Source organism: Trematomus bernacchii, unplaced genomic scaffold (assembly GCF_902827165.1).
Source record: "Trematomus bernacchii unplaced genomic scaffold, fTreBer1.1, whole genome shotgun sequence".
Taxonomy (NCBI): domain Eukaryota; kingdom Metazoa; phylum Chordata; class Actinopteri; order Perciformes; family Nototheniidae; genus Trematomus; species Trematomus bernacchii.
The window spans coordinates 5,551,476-5,565,837 of record NW_022987641.1 but is presented as its reverse complement, the minus strand read 5'-3'; the positions used below and the strand labels follow the sequence as shown (position 1 = coordinate 5,565,837).

Below are 14,362 nucleotides of genomic sequence, written 5' to 3'. Positions count from 1 at the left end.
GATGATTCAGATTATAAATTAGTTGATGAATTATAATTTAAATTAATCGTATTCCTTTAATTATTATTTTGAACGTTTTGTAGAATAATTTTTCTTTATTTATGTGGGCTTTATGTTTTTTGTTCCACTTAAAAAACAAACTGCTTTCAGATTGTCACGTATTCTCCCTGTAAAGAAATTAGTTTCTTTCATTTAGTTAAAGGGATAATACATGTATGGACAAACAAAGGTAATACATCAAAAGTAATAAATAAAAGCATCAGGAACATCTTGCAATACAGAGCGTATACAGAAATTGTAACATCCAATTGCGATATTTTCCAGCTTGAAATATAAAAATTGAATCTTTTAATCAGTATCTCGGCTACATAGTTTAGAGGTAGATTTATGGAGATTTATGTAACAAACTCCATTAATTACCTACAGTATAAGGCGGACTAATTGAAGGCCAACATGAGGAGATAAAAGGCTAAAAGTCAGATTAGTTTCAGCCATACCGAGGGCTTAACTTTGTAATTAGCAGAGAGCTCGACTCCTTGCAGTCATGATCCCTATCTGCCATCAGATTTAAATGAACTCTTCCTGAAAGAAATGTGGCACTGTGTCTATTGATTGGGATGTAAATGAGCCAAGACCAAAAGTCACATTAAGAACCCTTGAAATAAAGAACTGTGCAGAGCCTCTGTGGGGTTATGAATACTTATCAGCACAAGGTAATTACAGCATTAACAAGCAAGAGGCGGATTTCCTGAAGCATTTAGTGTCTATGGCTTCAGGAAGAGTGATGGTACAGTGACATTCCAAAAAGCCATGCAGAAAGAGTAATCTGCTAGGTCACCCCGCAGTCAAACACAAAAGAAAAATGCACAGCTTCCTGGGAATTAATCTTTATAACACAACAAGTGCGAACCTGATTTAAAGCAGAATAGGAGCACATTAATATTGAATGAACAGTGTGTCAGGTACCGGATCTCCTTGTTGATAGCGTCCAGCTGCTCCTGCAGCATCATGGCCAGCGTTTGTGCATCAGAGTGTCCGCCGGGTGAGAGCATGTCCATGGAGCTGAACATCGTTTCCCTGTCGTCGTCATCGATGTCCGACATCTCCGTGTCGCTCTCGAAGTGATGGCCCAAAACCCCGAGCTGCTGCGAGCGCCACTCATGCTCCCCCAGAGATTTAGCCTGCACAGGAACACAGGGGATTTAAATTGAATACATTTCAAATCTTGGGGGAATTGCTGTTATCCAAAGGTAACTCAAACATATTTCCTTAATTTAATCAAATAACATTTCTGTCCTCTAATGAGACTTTTTATTAGAAGCTATTAGGTAATTACAATACAATATATTTAGCTGGCGCTTTTATCCAAAGTGACTAAATTATGTTCTTACAATATTTGTAGGAGACATTTGTTCTGCAAGTAAATTAACCTACACTTAACTTAACTAGTTTCCTAATAACTTCATTAAACACATTACAGACAACATTATGGAAACACATTTTATTTACGCCTTACTTGTAGCAAACAACATTATCCTCATTACTTACTTCTATGTCCTTAATGTCTCAACATAATAAGCATGCAACATAATATGTTTGTTAACTACTTTAAAGTTTTAATTTAGCTTTAAAGGGACACGATATGATTCATGGTTTGTTCTGCACAGCACACTGATATTTGCTGAACAGAAGTATTTTTTTCCTGGGAGAGGCTTGTCTGGACTCTACCCCTGCTGGCTCATTAAATGAAACTGTGTGCCACTTTAAAAAGAGATGAGACAAGCTGATCTCCTCCACTGTTTACTCTCTTGGTGATGATACATTTCGCAGTAACAACATAGAAAATCCTACGCCAGCCCTAAAGCACGGTCTCTCGTCACCAAAACTGCACGAATGAGATGATCCAGCCAAAGTATGACAGACCAGATCTCCTTTTAAACTTAAACTTGGCTTTATCTCTCCCAATGCATATCATAATTCAGGTAAAATTGCCCTTAATTCATATTGAACATGATTCAGGATTATATATTGGAGACTTTAAGAATTGGCTACGGCCTCAAAGTTCTCCAGATTTTGTTCTACTGCGTGTGCCAACTTCTAACTTAAAGAGCTTACAACAGGGAATTTATAAATAGTGAAAGTAGAAAAACTATATTTAGAAAAGATAAAAAAACTAATGCAGAAGTGCTTCAAATAATTTTTCAAAGCTAATGTACCCGCAGGATTCTTGCTTTTTTGAGTTTGTATCTTCATGGGTAACACATGTAAATGAATATGAAGAAGACTCCCTGCCTCACCTTGGTTTCATGCAGACCCACTCGACCTCTCCTCGGCCGCCGGATGACCTTGGCTGAGCGGTAGTGGTCCGACTGGGTTTCAGCCAGAGATCCCAACGAGAATCGGAGCTCACCTGATGTGTCCAGATGAGACCTGAGAGAAAAATAAAATTCTTAGTAATCCTACATGTCAACTTAATATGAATGTGGGCTCATAAAAACATCTAGATACATTAAAGAAGAGATTTATCCTATGCAGGTACTGTGCCTGAGTTGTTGATTGATTACAAAAGATGAGGCAAACATTTCAGCTATGCAGACAAACCAATCACATCTTATGTTTTGGTTCTTCAAGTGCAGTAATAGTTGTAACAATTGTGTTGTGTACAGTGTACTTTTGAAGGATCAGCGAGCATTATGTATGCCCCAATTGCTGCAAATTGCTTGTATATGCAGGAGATGAAGCCAGCTACTGTCAACACATCAGGGATGAATATTAGATCTTCATGCAGCAGGAAAAAAAAGACATTCCAAGAATAGATACGGAGAGTTCAGTGAAAGCAGTGATTCTAACAATAGCGCAGAGCAAATTCTTTCATCAGTGACGGATACAATAAAAGCACCTCTGCTGGGAGAAGATCTTTTGCATGTTGAAAACAGGTTTTATTAGATTTGTATTGAATCTTAGGCAATCAAATAATAACAAATACAAATAACAAAGTAATGGAGATGCTTTCTTAACTGTAATAGCTATGTAAAATATCATATAAAAAGTATATTTTATCACCAGATGAGGCACAGAAAGCCTCTCCTTAGTCTATCTGTCTGTAAAACGTAGCAGACAGTCAATTGTATCGTGAAGATTTTCAGGGTCAAGTGGTTTAAAATCACATATGGCTTCAATTCTATAGTATACTTAGCCTGCAAAAAACATAGAAGCCAAACCTTCACACACACACACACACACACACACACACACACACACACACACACACACACACACACACACACACACACACAACCACACACACACACACACACACACACACACACACACACACACACACACACAACACACACACACACACACACACACACACACACACACACCACACACACACACACACACACACACACACACACACACACACACACACACACACACACACACACACACACACACACACACACACACACACACACACACACACACACACACACACACACACACACACACACACACACACACACACACACACACACAACCTACCGTGACAGGGTGGGTTCTGTGAGGGATCCTGCCCTCAATCTGAACTGGTCCAGCTCTGATCTCAGTTTATCAATCTCCTCTGCCAGATGTGTCTGCACAAAACAATTTGACAAAAGACGCCATTATAGAACCCGTCTATGATATTAAACTCTAAAGAATGATCATTATCATATCGTAAATTATTAATATTGCTGCCCGTCGACACTGTGGAGTCACATAACTGAGAGCCATTGTGGCTTATTATCTTCACATTGCTGAATATTTACATGCTGCTTGGAAAATACTTACGCATTAAGATTATGAGCATATAACTTCAGATATTTATTAAAAAAATGTAAATGCCCACAACCAACCTGATTATTTTCCCATTAAAAATAGGTTAATCAAGCAACCTTATATAAATGTAAGAGCTTACTTACTTTGACATGGATTGAATCTTCGTACTGTTTTCTGTAACCTTCAGAGTCTTGGATTAACAAATTCTGCAAAGGAAATGGAGAATAAAGTTAGAGGGGAAAAATCCCACCTCTTCCTGACATTCACTGGACACAGCTAATAGATATGTTTCCAAGGACAATAGCAGCCATCTTGAACCTTCTCCTCGAGCGCTGCCATCCTCTCCTTCAGATGGAGCTGAAGTCGCTCGTTGGACTCTGTGAGGAGCCGGTCCACCGTGTCCGACAGACGCTTGTTGTGCTCTTCATTCATCTTCTCTCTCTGTCGAGCCTGGAGGCAGTCAAGGAAACAATTGAAGAGTTATATTTCAAGGTCATATCAACTGACTTTCTAAACATGAACCCCCAAAATCTATTGCATCAGTTTACCAGTTGAGACAAACAGAAATACTGTTTTTGAAGTAAACACATATTGTGACCTCAGAGAATAAACTCGAAGGTTTACTGCAAACAATATTATGGTAACAAGAAATGTCTAGTCTTGAATTAATGAAATAATTGTTAAGACTTACAGTACAGCTGGTATTTTGTACATTTACCATTTTGTGTTCTACTTTTATTTTGGAAGTGATATGATCTCTTTACCCCCACAAGCTGTCACTGTATACTACATTGCATGCCCTTAAACAATGCAGGGTTAACATAAAGTTTCTATCCTGCCAGATATGCTTACTGTTTCTCCAAGAAGGACCACTACCTTTGTGAACCCAGAGGTTACAACTACATAAGACATTTCTTTCCTAAACTGCCATTTTGGGATGATACTATAAAATGTGGCTGCGAAGACAATGGCGATGCTAATGTGATCTAAAATAAGTAGCACAGTATTGCATCCTTTGTGAGTATTTGACGAACTGAGTGTGTGAAACATGGATTTGGTGTCAGTGTGATGAAGCAGACAGTGTGTCGTGCCCCTGCAGCGGGCGTGGCTGCCTGGCACATCCTCTCCTCGCTGACTCACCCGCAGCAGCTCCTGGTTCTTCTCCTCCAGCTGGCACTCCAAGTGCCTCATTCGCTCCTCAATGCTCCCGTGACGCTCTTCCGCCTACAGATGGAAGAAACAGCACACACAGGACAAAAGAGGGCACGATGATCTGAATGTTTGAGCAACAAAGAAAAGCTGTGGCGACGACACAAGCCAAAGCCTCCACCCATAACTCAAAGATGGATGTTTATTGTTTTAAAGCAGGACAGGAAAGAGAGCTAGATGGAGAAGGAGGCCACTAAAGGACAGAATGAAAGAGGAAGAGAGCTCCAGCCAGGCTAGCCATGCAGCTGTCCACTCACGTATAGAAAACATGAAGAGACGAGCGTATCTATGGGAATGTGTCAACAGTATGTGTGTTTATGTACGTGTGTGTTGTTACCTTGGTGAGGGCTGCTATCCTTTGTGCCAGCTCAGCCTCCACCTCCGGCAGCGTCTCCGCCTTCCTCATGGTCTGCTGGAGCTTCTGCTCTGCCAGCTCTAGCCTCTCCTGTAGCTGCCGGTTCTTCTCCTCCATCTGCACACACACAACATAAGTAGATATTCATTTGGAAGCTTTACGAGATTTTGCAAACTGTTACTTCTCCCATAGAATTTGTGTGGAATTGTCTTATGTCTTTCAAGCCTTTTAGGAGTAGTTGTATCAACAGTAGCTTTACATTGGAAGCACGAAAGATAAAATAGAAACTGACTTAGTGAGTGAAAATTATATTTCTGTTCAAACTAAACAACAGTATGTACTGATGGCAAAACACAAGAATATAAAGAGAAATGCATTTTCCAGAATCTTCTTTCATTTTTCTTAAAAAAAAAGTTTTTACCATGGATGTGTACTTATTTGATTTTATTAGTGTGCTTGCTTTGTTATTTAAAATGTTAACCCTTATGTATTTGCATAAGTGATGAGCTTGCAATTACAGCAATAAGCACAGAAATCAAATAAAACTAGAAAATATAAAAGAAACAAGGAGATTTCTTACCAAAATATGATAGCTATTGTAAAAGAGTTGAAAGTAGAAATAAGTAGTATTTTTCAATAGCTTGTTTAACAAAAATGCCAGCATTTCCGTGAAGTTAAATTGAGAATAGTATATGATATTTGTGTTTTCTTCACCATATACCAGCCATTTTATAAATAAAAAAGACTTCTGTGAATGTGTGTTTATCTTTATAATGTCAGCAGAGCATCATGGCCTGGTAGAAATAGAATCACAGATATCTTTCGTAGGAGGACTGGCTACTGAAGGCATTGGCAGCGAGCCTCAACCCTTCTCTAAAATAGCACCATGACAGAGTGAGAATAGCAGCAACCCGGCACTTGCCAAGAGTGACAATGGCAACTTTTAGTCAGCAGAAACTGGTAATGGCCCTTATTAAGCATTCAAATAGATTAGAAGGTGGAAATGAATCCCAGCATGCACTGTGACGCTGCCACCAAGAGCTTTTTATTTCCCTGTTGCGAGTCGAGACTTTTCTCTCTGCCTTCCTCGGGCTCTGATCACTTTAAAGACTCTTTTTTTGGGGCTTGGATTGGCAGCCTTTCCCTCCAGCGCCAGATGCTCTGCTCCCAAAAGCATCGGGCCTGGCAGCTCAATAAGCAATCATTAGACTGGAGTCATCCAGGGGTGTGTTGTATTGTGTGATGTTTTCTAAGATGACACTGGGGAAGCATGACAGTGTGCTTTTGCTTGCGATGTCCCCCCTAGGTGCCTATCCATCCATCTTTATTTTTGCCTTTTTGCTCATCATTTCATCTCATGCCTTCATCCTTCTGTACTGACGGCCAAGCCAACATCCCCCTGAACGACTCATCCTCAAACACCAGCAGACTAGTTCAGTTTCTGGCAAAACAACAAGTAAACTCGTTACACAGCCAGCAAGGAGGAAGTGTGTTTGTGTTTGGTAGAAGAAGCTGAACCCAAAGGCTTTGGAGTAGGTTCCTAGACGCATGGTGAATGTGTTGCTTGGGTCAGCAGCCAGTTCAACCCAGTCTCACGGTATTTCGTGTTATACGAAATGTAATTTATTGATTTTCCCATTTTTGTCGTGTCACACAGAACGATTTTAAAAGCAATGTATTTCTATTGGAAGTATGTTTCGTGCCTGCACCACGTCTTTTTGTCCGGTAGGGTCTTGGAATACCGGAAGCTGTGTGGTTCATAAAAAACATTTTCTTACTCAATATCAAGCCACGATTATTGTTTTTATTTCAAATTCTATAATCTCATTTTTTTTTGCCGTCTGTGAGGAAAAGAAATGGGGCTCAGAGCCTCAGAATACTGAAATATGTATTTTTTAAATCTTTTTTTCCTTCTAATTTGTTATTCTTTTCTAGATAACACACTGTTATTTACTCAACAATAACACACAATTATCCTTGTTTTTATTTATTTGTTTAATTCTATAATCTAGGGATTTTTTGCCGTCCGCCAGGAACTGAATTTCAAAATAAAGTTATTATCAGCCTTAACTATCAACAGCATTGCGTTGCCAGGCAACAGCTTGGGGTGAAAACTGTATTTCCGGTCTCGAAGTTTTCATAATAATCTGCAGTACTCATCAACTAAAAACATCAGTTTATCCTTGTTAATTACACAACAAACATTGATTGGTTTAAATTGTGTACAGTGCTTTTGTGTTTTTCCCCTTCGATTCGGAAAAACAAATAGTTTTTTCGGAGTTTAGGATGGCCGAAGACACTACACTACCCATAATCCTCAGCTATCGTTTGGGACTACAGTCCCTTTGCTTGACAAATCTCGTGATTAGTCCTCAAGCTCTGTGATTGGATTTTGGAGTGGCAGTGCGCCAAGGTTACGCCGAGCGTCAGACAGCTCTTTGAAATGGAATGAAGCCATGGCAGACTATCCAAAACTGGACGTGAACGGATCCAGCCCCCCCCCAGAACTACACATGCTGGCTATTGTGTTTCGCAACATGTTCTATGGCACGTCTCTACTGGGAATTGCAGTTTTAAAAGACGTTTTTCCCACAATTAGAAGTTGCCAGTATTAAACTGTGTACACCCCTGGAGGTTTAGGGGATAGGAAACACATTGGTGTTATCACATTGAAAACATATAATTAATAAATGGGTGAAAATTGCTTGTGTCCATAATGGGCAGCATTAATATATACCCACATGATAGCTAAGGTCAGAATAGCTTTATTTAATAGCTGGTCTTATGTCTGTGACCCCTCCTGTTGTTAATTGATAAGCCTGAAACATGCACTTGTCAAGGTTCAGAGGCACATTTTGAAAATATGGCAGTAGCCATCGATCATCATAAGATAAGATAAGATAAGATATACTTTATTGATCCCAAGTAATACACAGCAGCATGTAAAACATGCAATTTCAGTATTTACATTCTTATATTCAAAGAAAATCAGTAATATCTTTATTACTACAAGTCCCTTTCTATCAGCTGTGCACCGTTATGGTGTAAATACAGCCTATCTACCAATTGGATCAAATATAAAAGTCAGCCGAATTAGTGTTGATACTGCAAGGAGACGTATTGTGTGAAGAGAAATTGAAGATGTTGTTTAATTGCTGATATATTTATGATCCACGTCACGTATTCAGTTTCGGCGGCAGTTCTTCCAGTTTGTCTAGAAGTCTTCTAATCAGGGCTCTATAAATAAAGAACTACGGCAGATGTGTAATATTTAATGCAGCCGCACCGTGTATTACAATGCCGTTATGTGATGACTTCCAAAGAGAAAAGCAAGCACACTCGGATTAAAGTATTATTATTATTTTTTTTTAAAAATGTATTTTGGATTTCATATCGCATAAACACCATATCCCAACTTGCATTGCGGCTAAAACATCCAATCACCGAGCTTCAACCAAAGCTGAGGATCTTGGGTAATCAGTTCAGTGGGTGTGTATCGCAATGACGCTCAAAATGTCCCATATATAGGCCTACAGTACGTCTGTTTCCGGTGACTTTATTTTGAAATTCAGTTCCTGACGGACGGCAAAAAAGCCAGAGATTATAGAATTAAACAAATAAATAATAACAAGGATAATTGTGTGTTATTGTTGAGTAAATAACAGTGTGTTATTTAGAAAAGAATAACAAATTAGAAGGAAAAAAAGATTTACATATTTCAGTATTCTGAGCCCCATTTATTTTCCTCACGGACGGCAAAAAAAGTCAGAGATTAAAGAATTTAAAATAAAAACAATAATCGTGGCTTGATATTGAGTAAGAACATGTTTTTATGAACCACACAGCTTCCGGTCTTCCAAGACCCGACCGGACAAAAAGACGTGGTGCAGGCACGAAACATACTACCAATAGAAATACATTGCTTTTAAAATCGTTCTGTGTGACAAGAAAAAAAGGGGAACATCGTGTTCGTGAACACGAATCAATAGATTACATTTTGTGACTATACCACGAAATGCCGTGAGACTGGGTTGGCCAGTTAGCTTAGGTTAGCAAAAAGCAAGTTAGCTTAAGTTAGAATAAAGCCTGGAAATGACTACGCTGTTCTTTGGTAACAACATAACACTTCAGTTTGTGTATGGATTGAATAAAAAAGACATAGGCTACTGTGTTAATTTGTGAGCTTTAAGTGCTCAAAGGCAGATTCTGATAACTTTGGACTAAGTCAAGCTAGGCGTTTCCCTGTTTCTTTTCATCGTGCTAAGCTAAGCTAACATGTGCTGGCTGTAGCCTTCATCTATTTATATTTATTGGACTATATGAGAGCAAATTTGATAATGTAACTCGCCGCAATACATTTTATTTCGCAAAATGTCATCCTATTGCGTTAACAGAGTCAATTCTGTGTGTCTTTGCAACTTTCTTCACAGCAAAGTCAAAGGGTGCTTTCGTGTCTCATGGTGTCCTCTGCTCATATTAGAGTGACATTCTTTCTATCCTCCCAGAGCTCAGCTGGTGCTTAAGCCGGCGCTCATGAAAATGTCACTCAGTCTTCTGTGGCCAGGCAATTTGTCTAATTGGCTGCGATGAATCACGAAGAATCATCAAAAGGCGAATAAATCTGTGTCGTTGTTTGTTCATATTGCTCAGCATTTCATAAGTTATAAAGAAGACTTTCAGCTGTGAGCATCTGCTTATAAAAACCAACAAAATTATTTCCCGATGTAATTTCCTCTGACCTTATTTGACACAATGTCAAGAGGTTTTCTCATTGACAAACCTCTATGGGCTTTGTTAACTGTCAGGAAGCACAACCAGCTGCTTGAATGTTTAATTACTTTCTGAATCCAGTTATATTATATGGAAACATGTCAGGCATTTCAGCTCTGATTGGTCCATTTCATTTCAGCCACCTGGACCCATAACTGTTTTGTGAAGAAACACTGTGAAAAAAAAACTGTATTTTGAAAAACTTCTAAGGATTGCCATGTCATGATCAAGTATGGATGCTCCCACTGACCCTCTTTTTCACTCACATGGACTTTATAAACATTTTCTTGCATTATACAGACCTGTCTGAGGAACGCCTCCTTATTGGCCAACTCGTTCTCCAGTTTGTCGTTGATGTCGTGCACGGAGGTGGACTCTCGTTGGGCGCTCAGGTAGCGTTTTTCCAAAGTCACAATGCGCTCCTCCATGTCCTCTTTCTGACACATGGCCTGCATGCAGACAAACATAGTCAGAGCAATCAGAGCAAAACGGAAATATGAAAACAAAGATGAGAGCATTCTTAAAACTATTTGGGCAATTTGCTCCAGTGTTAAGTATTTTGAAGAGAATGTTTCTGATTGCTGCACAGTGTGTTTCATATTTCAGCTTTATATTTGAGACATATGTGGCTCGGATTCTAGTTAAGGGAAGTTTTTATGTAGCACATTTCAACAATAAGGCAATTCTAGGTTTAATACTCACAGAAGGATTCATTTACACTGCTTCATTACAGCAAGATTTGTGGACAAATAACTTTTGTTCTTGTATGTAAACACAAAGCGGTGCTGCAATGAAGCTTTTGTTATCAGATTAGCTCTATGTATAAAATGACAGTATAATCTACACCAGAAACATGTCAAATACCAAATGATAAACAATAAAGCTTAATAAATTAGAAATCACAATCTCACACTGCTGCCATGAAACATGAGGGCAACATTATCTCTGAAGCTCTGAGAGTTCATTTCCTGAATGACGCACACCCATGCGCCTGTGTTTTTTAAAACCACGTAGAGCTGAACAAACTGCTGCTCTCAGAGGAGGTAATAACACTGCTGATAAGGCTGATAAGGCCGTATTTACCAGGCCACAATCATCATGTCTGCTTGCAATGTTAGCAATCAATAGCAATTCCAGCCGAGGGCTATATATCAGCGTGTATTCATATTCAGTCCTCTTCACTGGCATTCACACTGACGACCACTGAATGGGCTTATGATTGGGCTCCTTAATTGCACTGTATGACACAAACAGTCTAATTTGTCCCGTAAAGTGGCATTAAACTGTCTGTTTTGGTGCTTTACATTGCCCCACTCTAGCTTGAAATGGTGCTTGAGATTCAAACAGTGGCAGCTGCTTGTTTCTTGGGAGTTATTTGTTGTTGTGTAAGAGTGTGTCATTGAGATGTGTATACTGTAGGTTGCCTACTGGCAGTGGAGTAAAATAACCAAGTAGGTTCACTCAGGTACTGTACTTAAGTAAAATGTTTTGCTACTTTGTACTTCCACTACAATATTTCACTTTTACTTCACTACATGTATGTGGTACCCTTAGTTACTTTGTAGATTCAGATATATGATTGTGAATGGGCCAATCTGCTAAATGAGTACTTTTACTTTTGGCGCTTAAAGTACATTAAGAGGCCAATACTTTTGTACAATGTAACATTTTGAATACAGGACTTTTACTTTTAACAGAGTATTCCTACACTTCGGTATTTCTACTCTACTAAACTAATTGGATGAAGAGCCCCATATTTCAGCATGGCATGAAAAACGTATGACATTTTGCCATTGGAGACACTATCACATGTGTTTAGAGGTTCTCCTAAGGAGTGCATACGGAAGGGTATGATCTCCAATAGCAATATTCTTGCAAGGTACAGGGCTTCTAAATGATATATAGTTCATTTAAACCCCATTTTGTTGCGACTACTATGGCTACACATTTATTTTTCTATGCTTCAGTGTTTGTTCTTGTTTTGTGGTTTTTAGAATCTCTTATCTTAACTGCATATTTTTATAACTGTATGAAACAGGCTTTTTAATAATTGTGTACTTTAAAAAAGCAGTGTGCCTTAAACTATGTGTGTTTGTGTGTGTCAGGAACACATGAATAGGGATTGTGAGAGCATATGCAAATAGAAGCTTTTTTTAGGCCACTGCTGTCTTTGATGTCTCTCTTGCAACCGTTATTCCCCTGCAAATGTGTGTGTGTGTGTGTGTGTGTGTGTGTGTGTGTGTGTGTGTGTGTGTGTGTGTGTGTGTGTGTGTGTGTGTGTGTGTGTGTGTGTGTGTGTGTGTGTGTGTGTGTGTGTGTGTGTGTGTGTGTGTGTGTGTGTGTGTGTGTGTGTGTGTGTGTGTGTGTGTGTGTGTGCTTCTCCCTGTCCCCAGCCTGTGTGTGCTGTAACCTCTTTGATGTCCCTCTGGTACTTGTGGTTCATCTCCTCCGACTTGATGAGGTCCTTCCGGGCGGTCTCCAGCTCCTGTTCCACTTCGGAGACGCGGGACGAGAGGGAGGACATGCGCTCCTTCATCTGGGCCAGCTCGTAGTTCTGCTTCTCCAGCAGGTCCTGCAGCTCCACCACCTGGCCCGCATCGTGCACCGACTCCAGAGAGCCGTTGGACAGACGCTGGGGAGAGAGGAGCAACCTTTAGCTTTAGATGGACAAAAAAAAAAATCTTTGTTTTTCATTGGCCTTACAAAAAGCTTACTCTGGCAACTGTATTTCTTAAAGATGTTAAAAATGTGAAATAAAGAAGTAATATTATTTTAAAGATGAAATTGGTTATCATTTGTGAATTAAGTCCAAAGTGCACCATCAAAAAGTTTTACAGAATTATGATATTTTAAGAAAAAGTAGTTGTCATAATTTTTTGAATTAAGTAAAAGCATACATTTTTTCCCGAATAAATAAAGCATGTTTGAGGGAAATAAGTTATTATACATCAGGCTTAAAGTAATAAAAATAACGAAAAAAGTCATACAACTATGAGATCGAATAAAAAATATTCATAAAAAAACCAAAAAAAAACACAGTTACAGAGTCCTCATAAGTCTAAACATCCAAAATGTGAACATAGTGAACAATCATATCATCATCTTGGTTTTTAGTGTCATCTTCAGTGTCTTTGTTGCTGCTGCAGTGTTCATTGATGAATATGTGCATGCTTGGCTTGCTATTATTTGGTATAGGACACTTAAATGCACTAAGCCAAGTTAACATCTAGTGCTTTAAAGTATACCACGAACAGCACTTTTTCTTACAGATGTCTCTATTGAAAACCTGTTTTATCCACATTGAAACTAAAAGTTAAAAGTAACTGGAAACATCCAACTCTAGAAATAGGTATTTAACTTACATTAGCATGTGGAAATTAACCAGGTGGAAAACTAATTTCTGATTTCCTGTGACGCTCTCGCTTCCTGTGGTGTGTTGAAGTAAGCCTTGAGAAATCAGCCTTGCTGCTACTTCAGATACTATTCCTTCTTTTGAGAGGTACACACATCAGCACTCTAATAAATTCATGTTAGGGAGCCGACTCTGCCCCTGCTTTGATTTCAGATGGTGACAAAGACGACGGAGAATCACTCCAGACTCCATTGGAGAAATTGCTTTGACACTTGCATTAGAAATATGATTAGGTTTCGCTGAGTTCTCACTGCACGGGTCTCTGCATGAGGTAGATTAATGATGGGGTAACTCGAAAGATCTGACTTGAGGAAGGGTTTGAGGCATCAGAAAACAACTCGCTAAACTAAACGCTTTTTAAATAGCAACACTTGGTCTTTAAGTTCAAATGTAATTATGGTAAAGCAAGTGGAAAGGAAGATTGAGTAAAGTGATTTCTCTCTCTGTCTCTCTGGTGTTTCAGGCCCAGCTGCCCGTCCTCGGCCATCCATCTGTGAGGGCATATCTAATTGGGTCCTCTGCCTGCTGCCTGTGATCAATGATAAACCCGGGCAGGGAACGAGACCCACTGAATCAGACCACCGATTTTAATATCACTGCTCCGGCACTCTCATAAAAAGAGCCAATTTATAGGTTTTAGCTAGATTTTATTGTAAAAATATCTTAACAGTCCCACAGAGGATACATTTTGCAAATGCGGAAACAATATTTATTTAGTCCTATAACATTTTAAACACCTGCTTCATAACACATAGTTTGAATGTTCTCTTTTTGTATTACCTGAGAGAAGTTTT

At 39.1% G+C, this 14,362-nt stretch overlaps 1 protein-coding gene across 1 annotated transcript in view; it reads right to left on the bottom strand.

Moving 5' to 3' along the window:
• The window catches only part of ppfia2 (PTPRF interacting protein alpha 2), a 158,487-nt gene that overhangs the window by 22,470 nt on the left and 121,655 nt on the right, over nt 1-14,362 (bottom strand). Inside the window, exons 7-15 of the mRNA XM_034133513.1 lie at nt 12,567-12,788; nt 10,459-10,605; nt 5,369-5,503; nt 4,963-5,046; nt 4,141-4,272; nt 3,966-4,028; nt 3,547-3,638; nt 2,298-2,430; nt 967-1,181 (exon numbers count right to left, since the gene is read on the bottom strand). Of these exons, the coding sequence (XP_033989404.1) occupies nt 967-1,181; nt 2,298-2,430; nt 3,547-3,638; nt 3,966-4,028; nt 4,141-4,272; nt 4,963-5,046; nt 5,369-5,503; nt 10,459-10,605; nt 12,567-12,788 (1,223 nt within the window). The remainder of the gene's footprint in view (nt 1-966; nt 1,182-2,297; nt 2,431-3,546; nt 3,639-3,965; nt 4,029-4,140; nt 4,273-4,962; nt 5,047-5,368; nt 5,504-10,458; nt 10,606-12,566; nt 12,789-14,362) is intronic.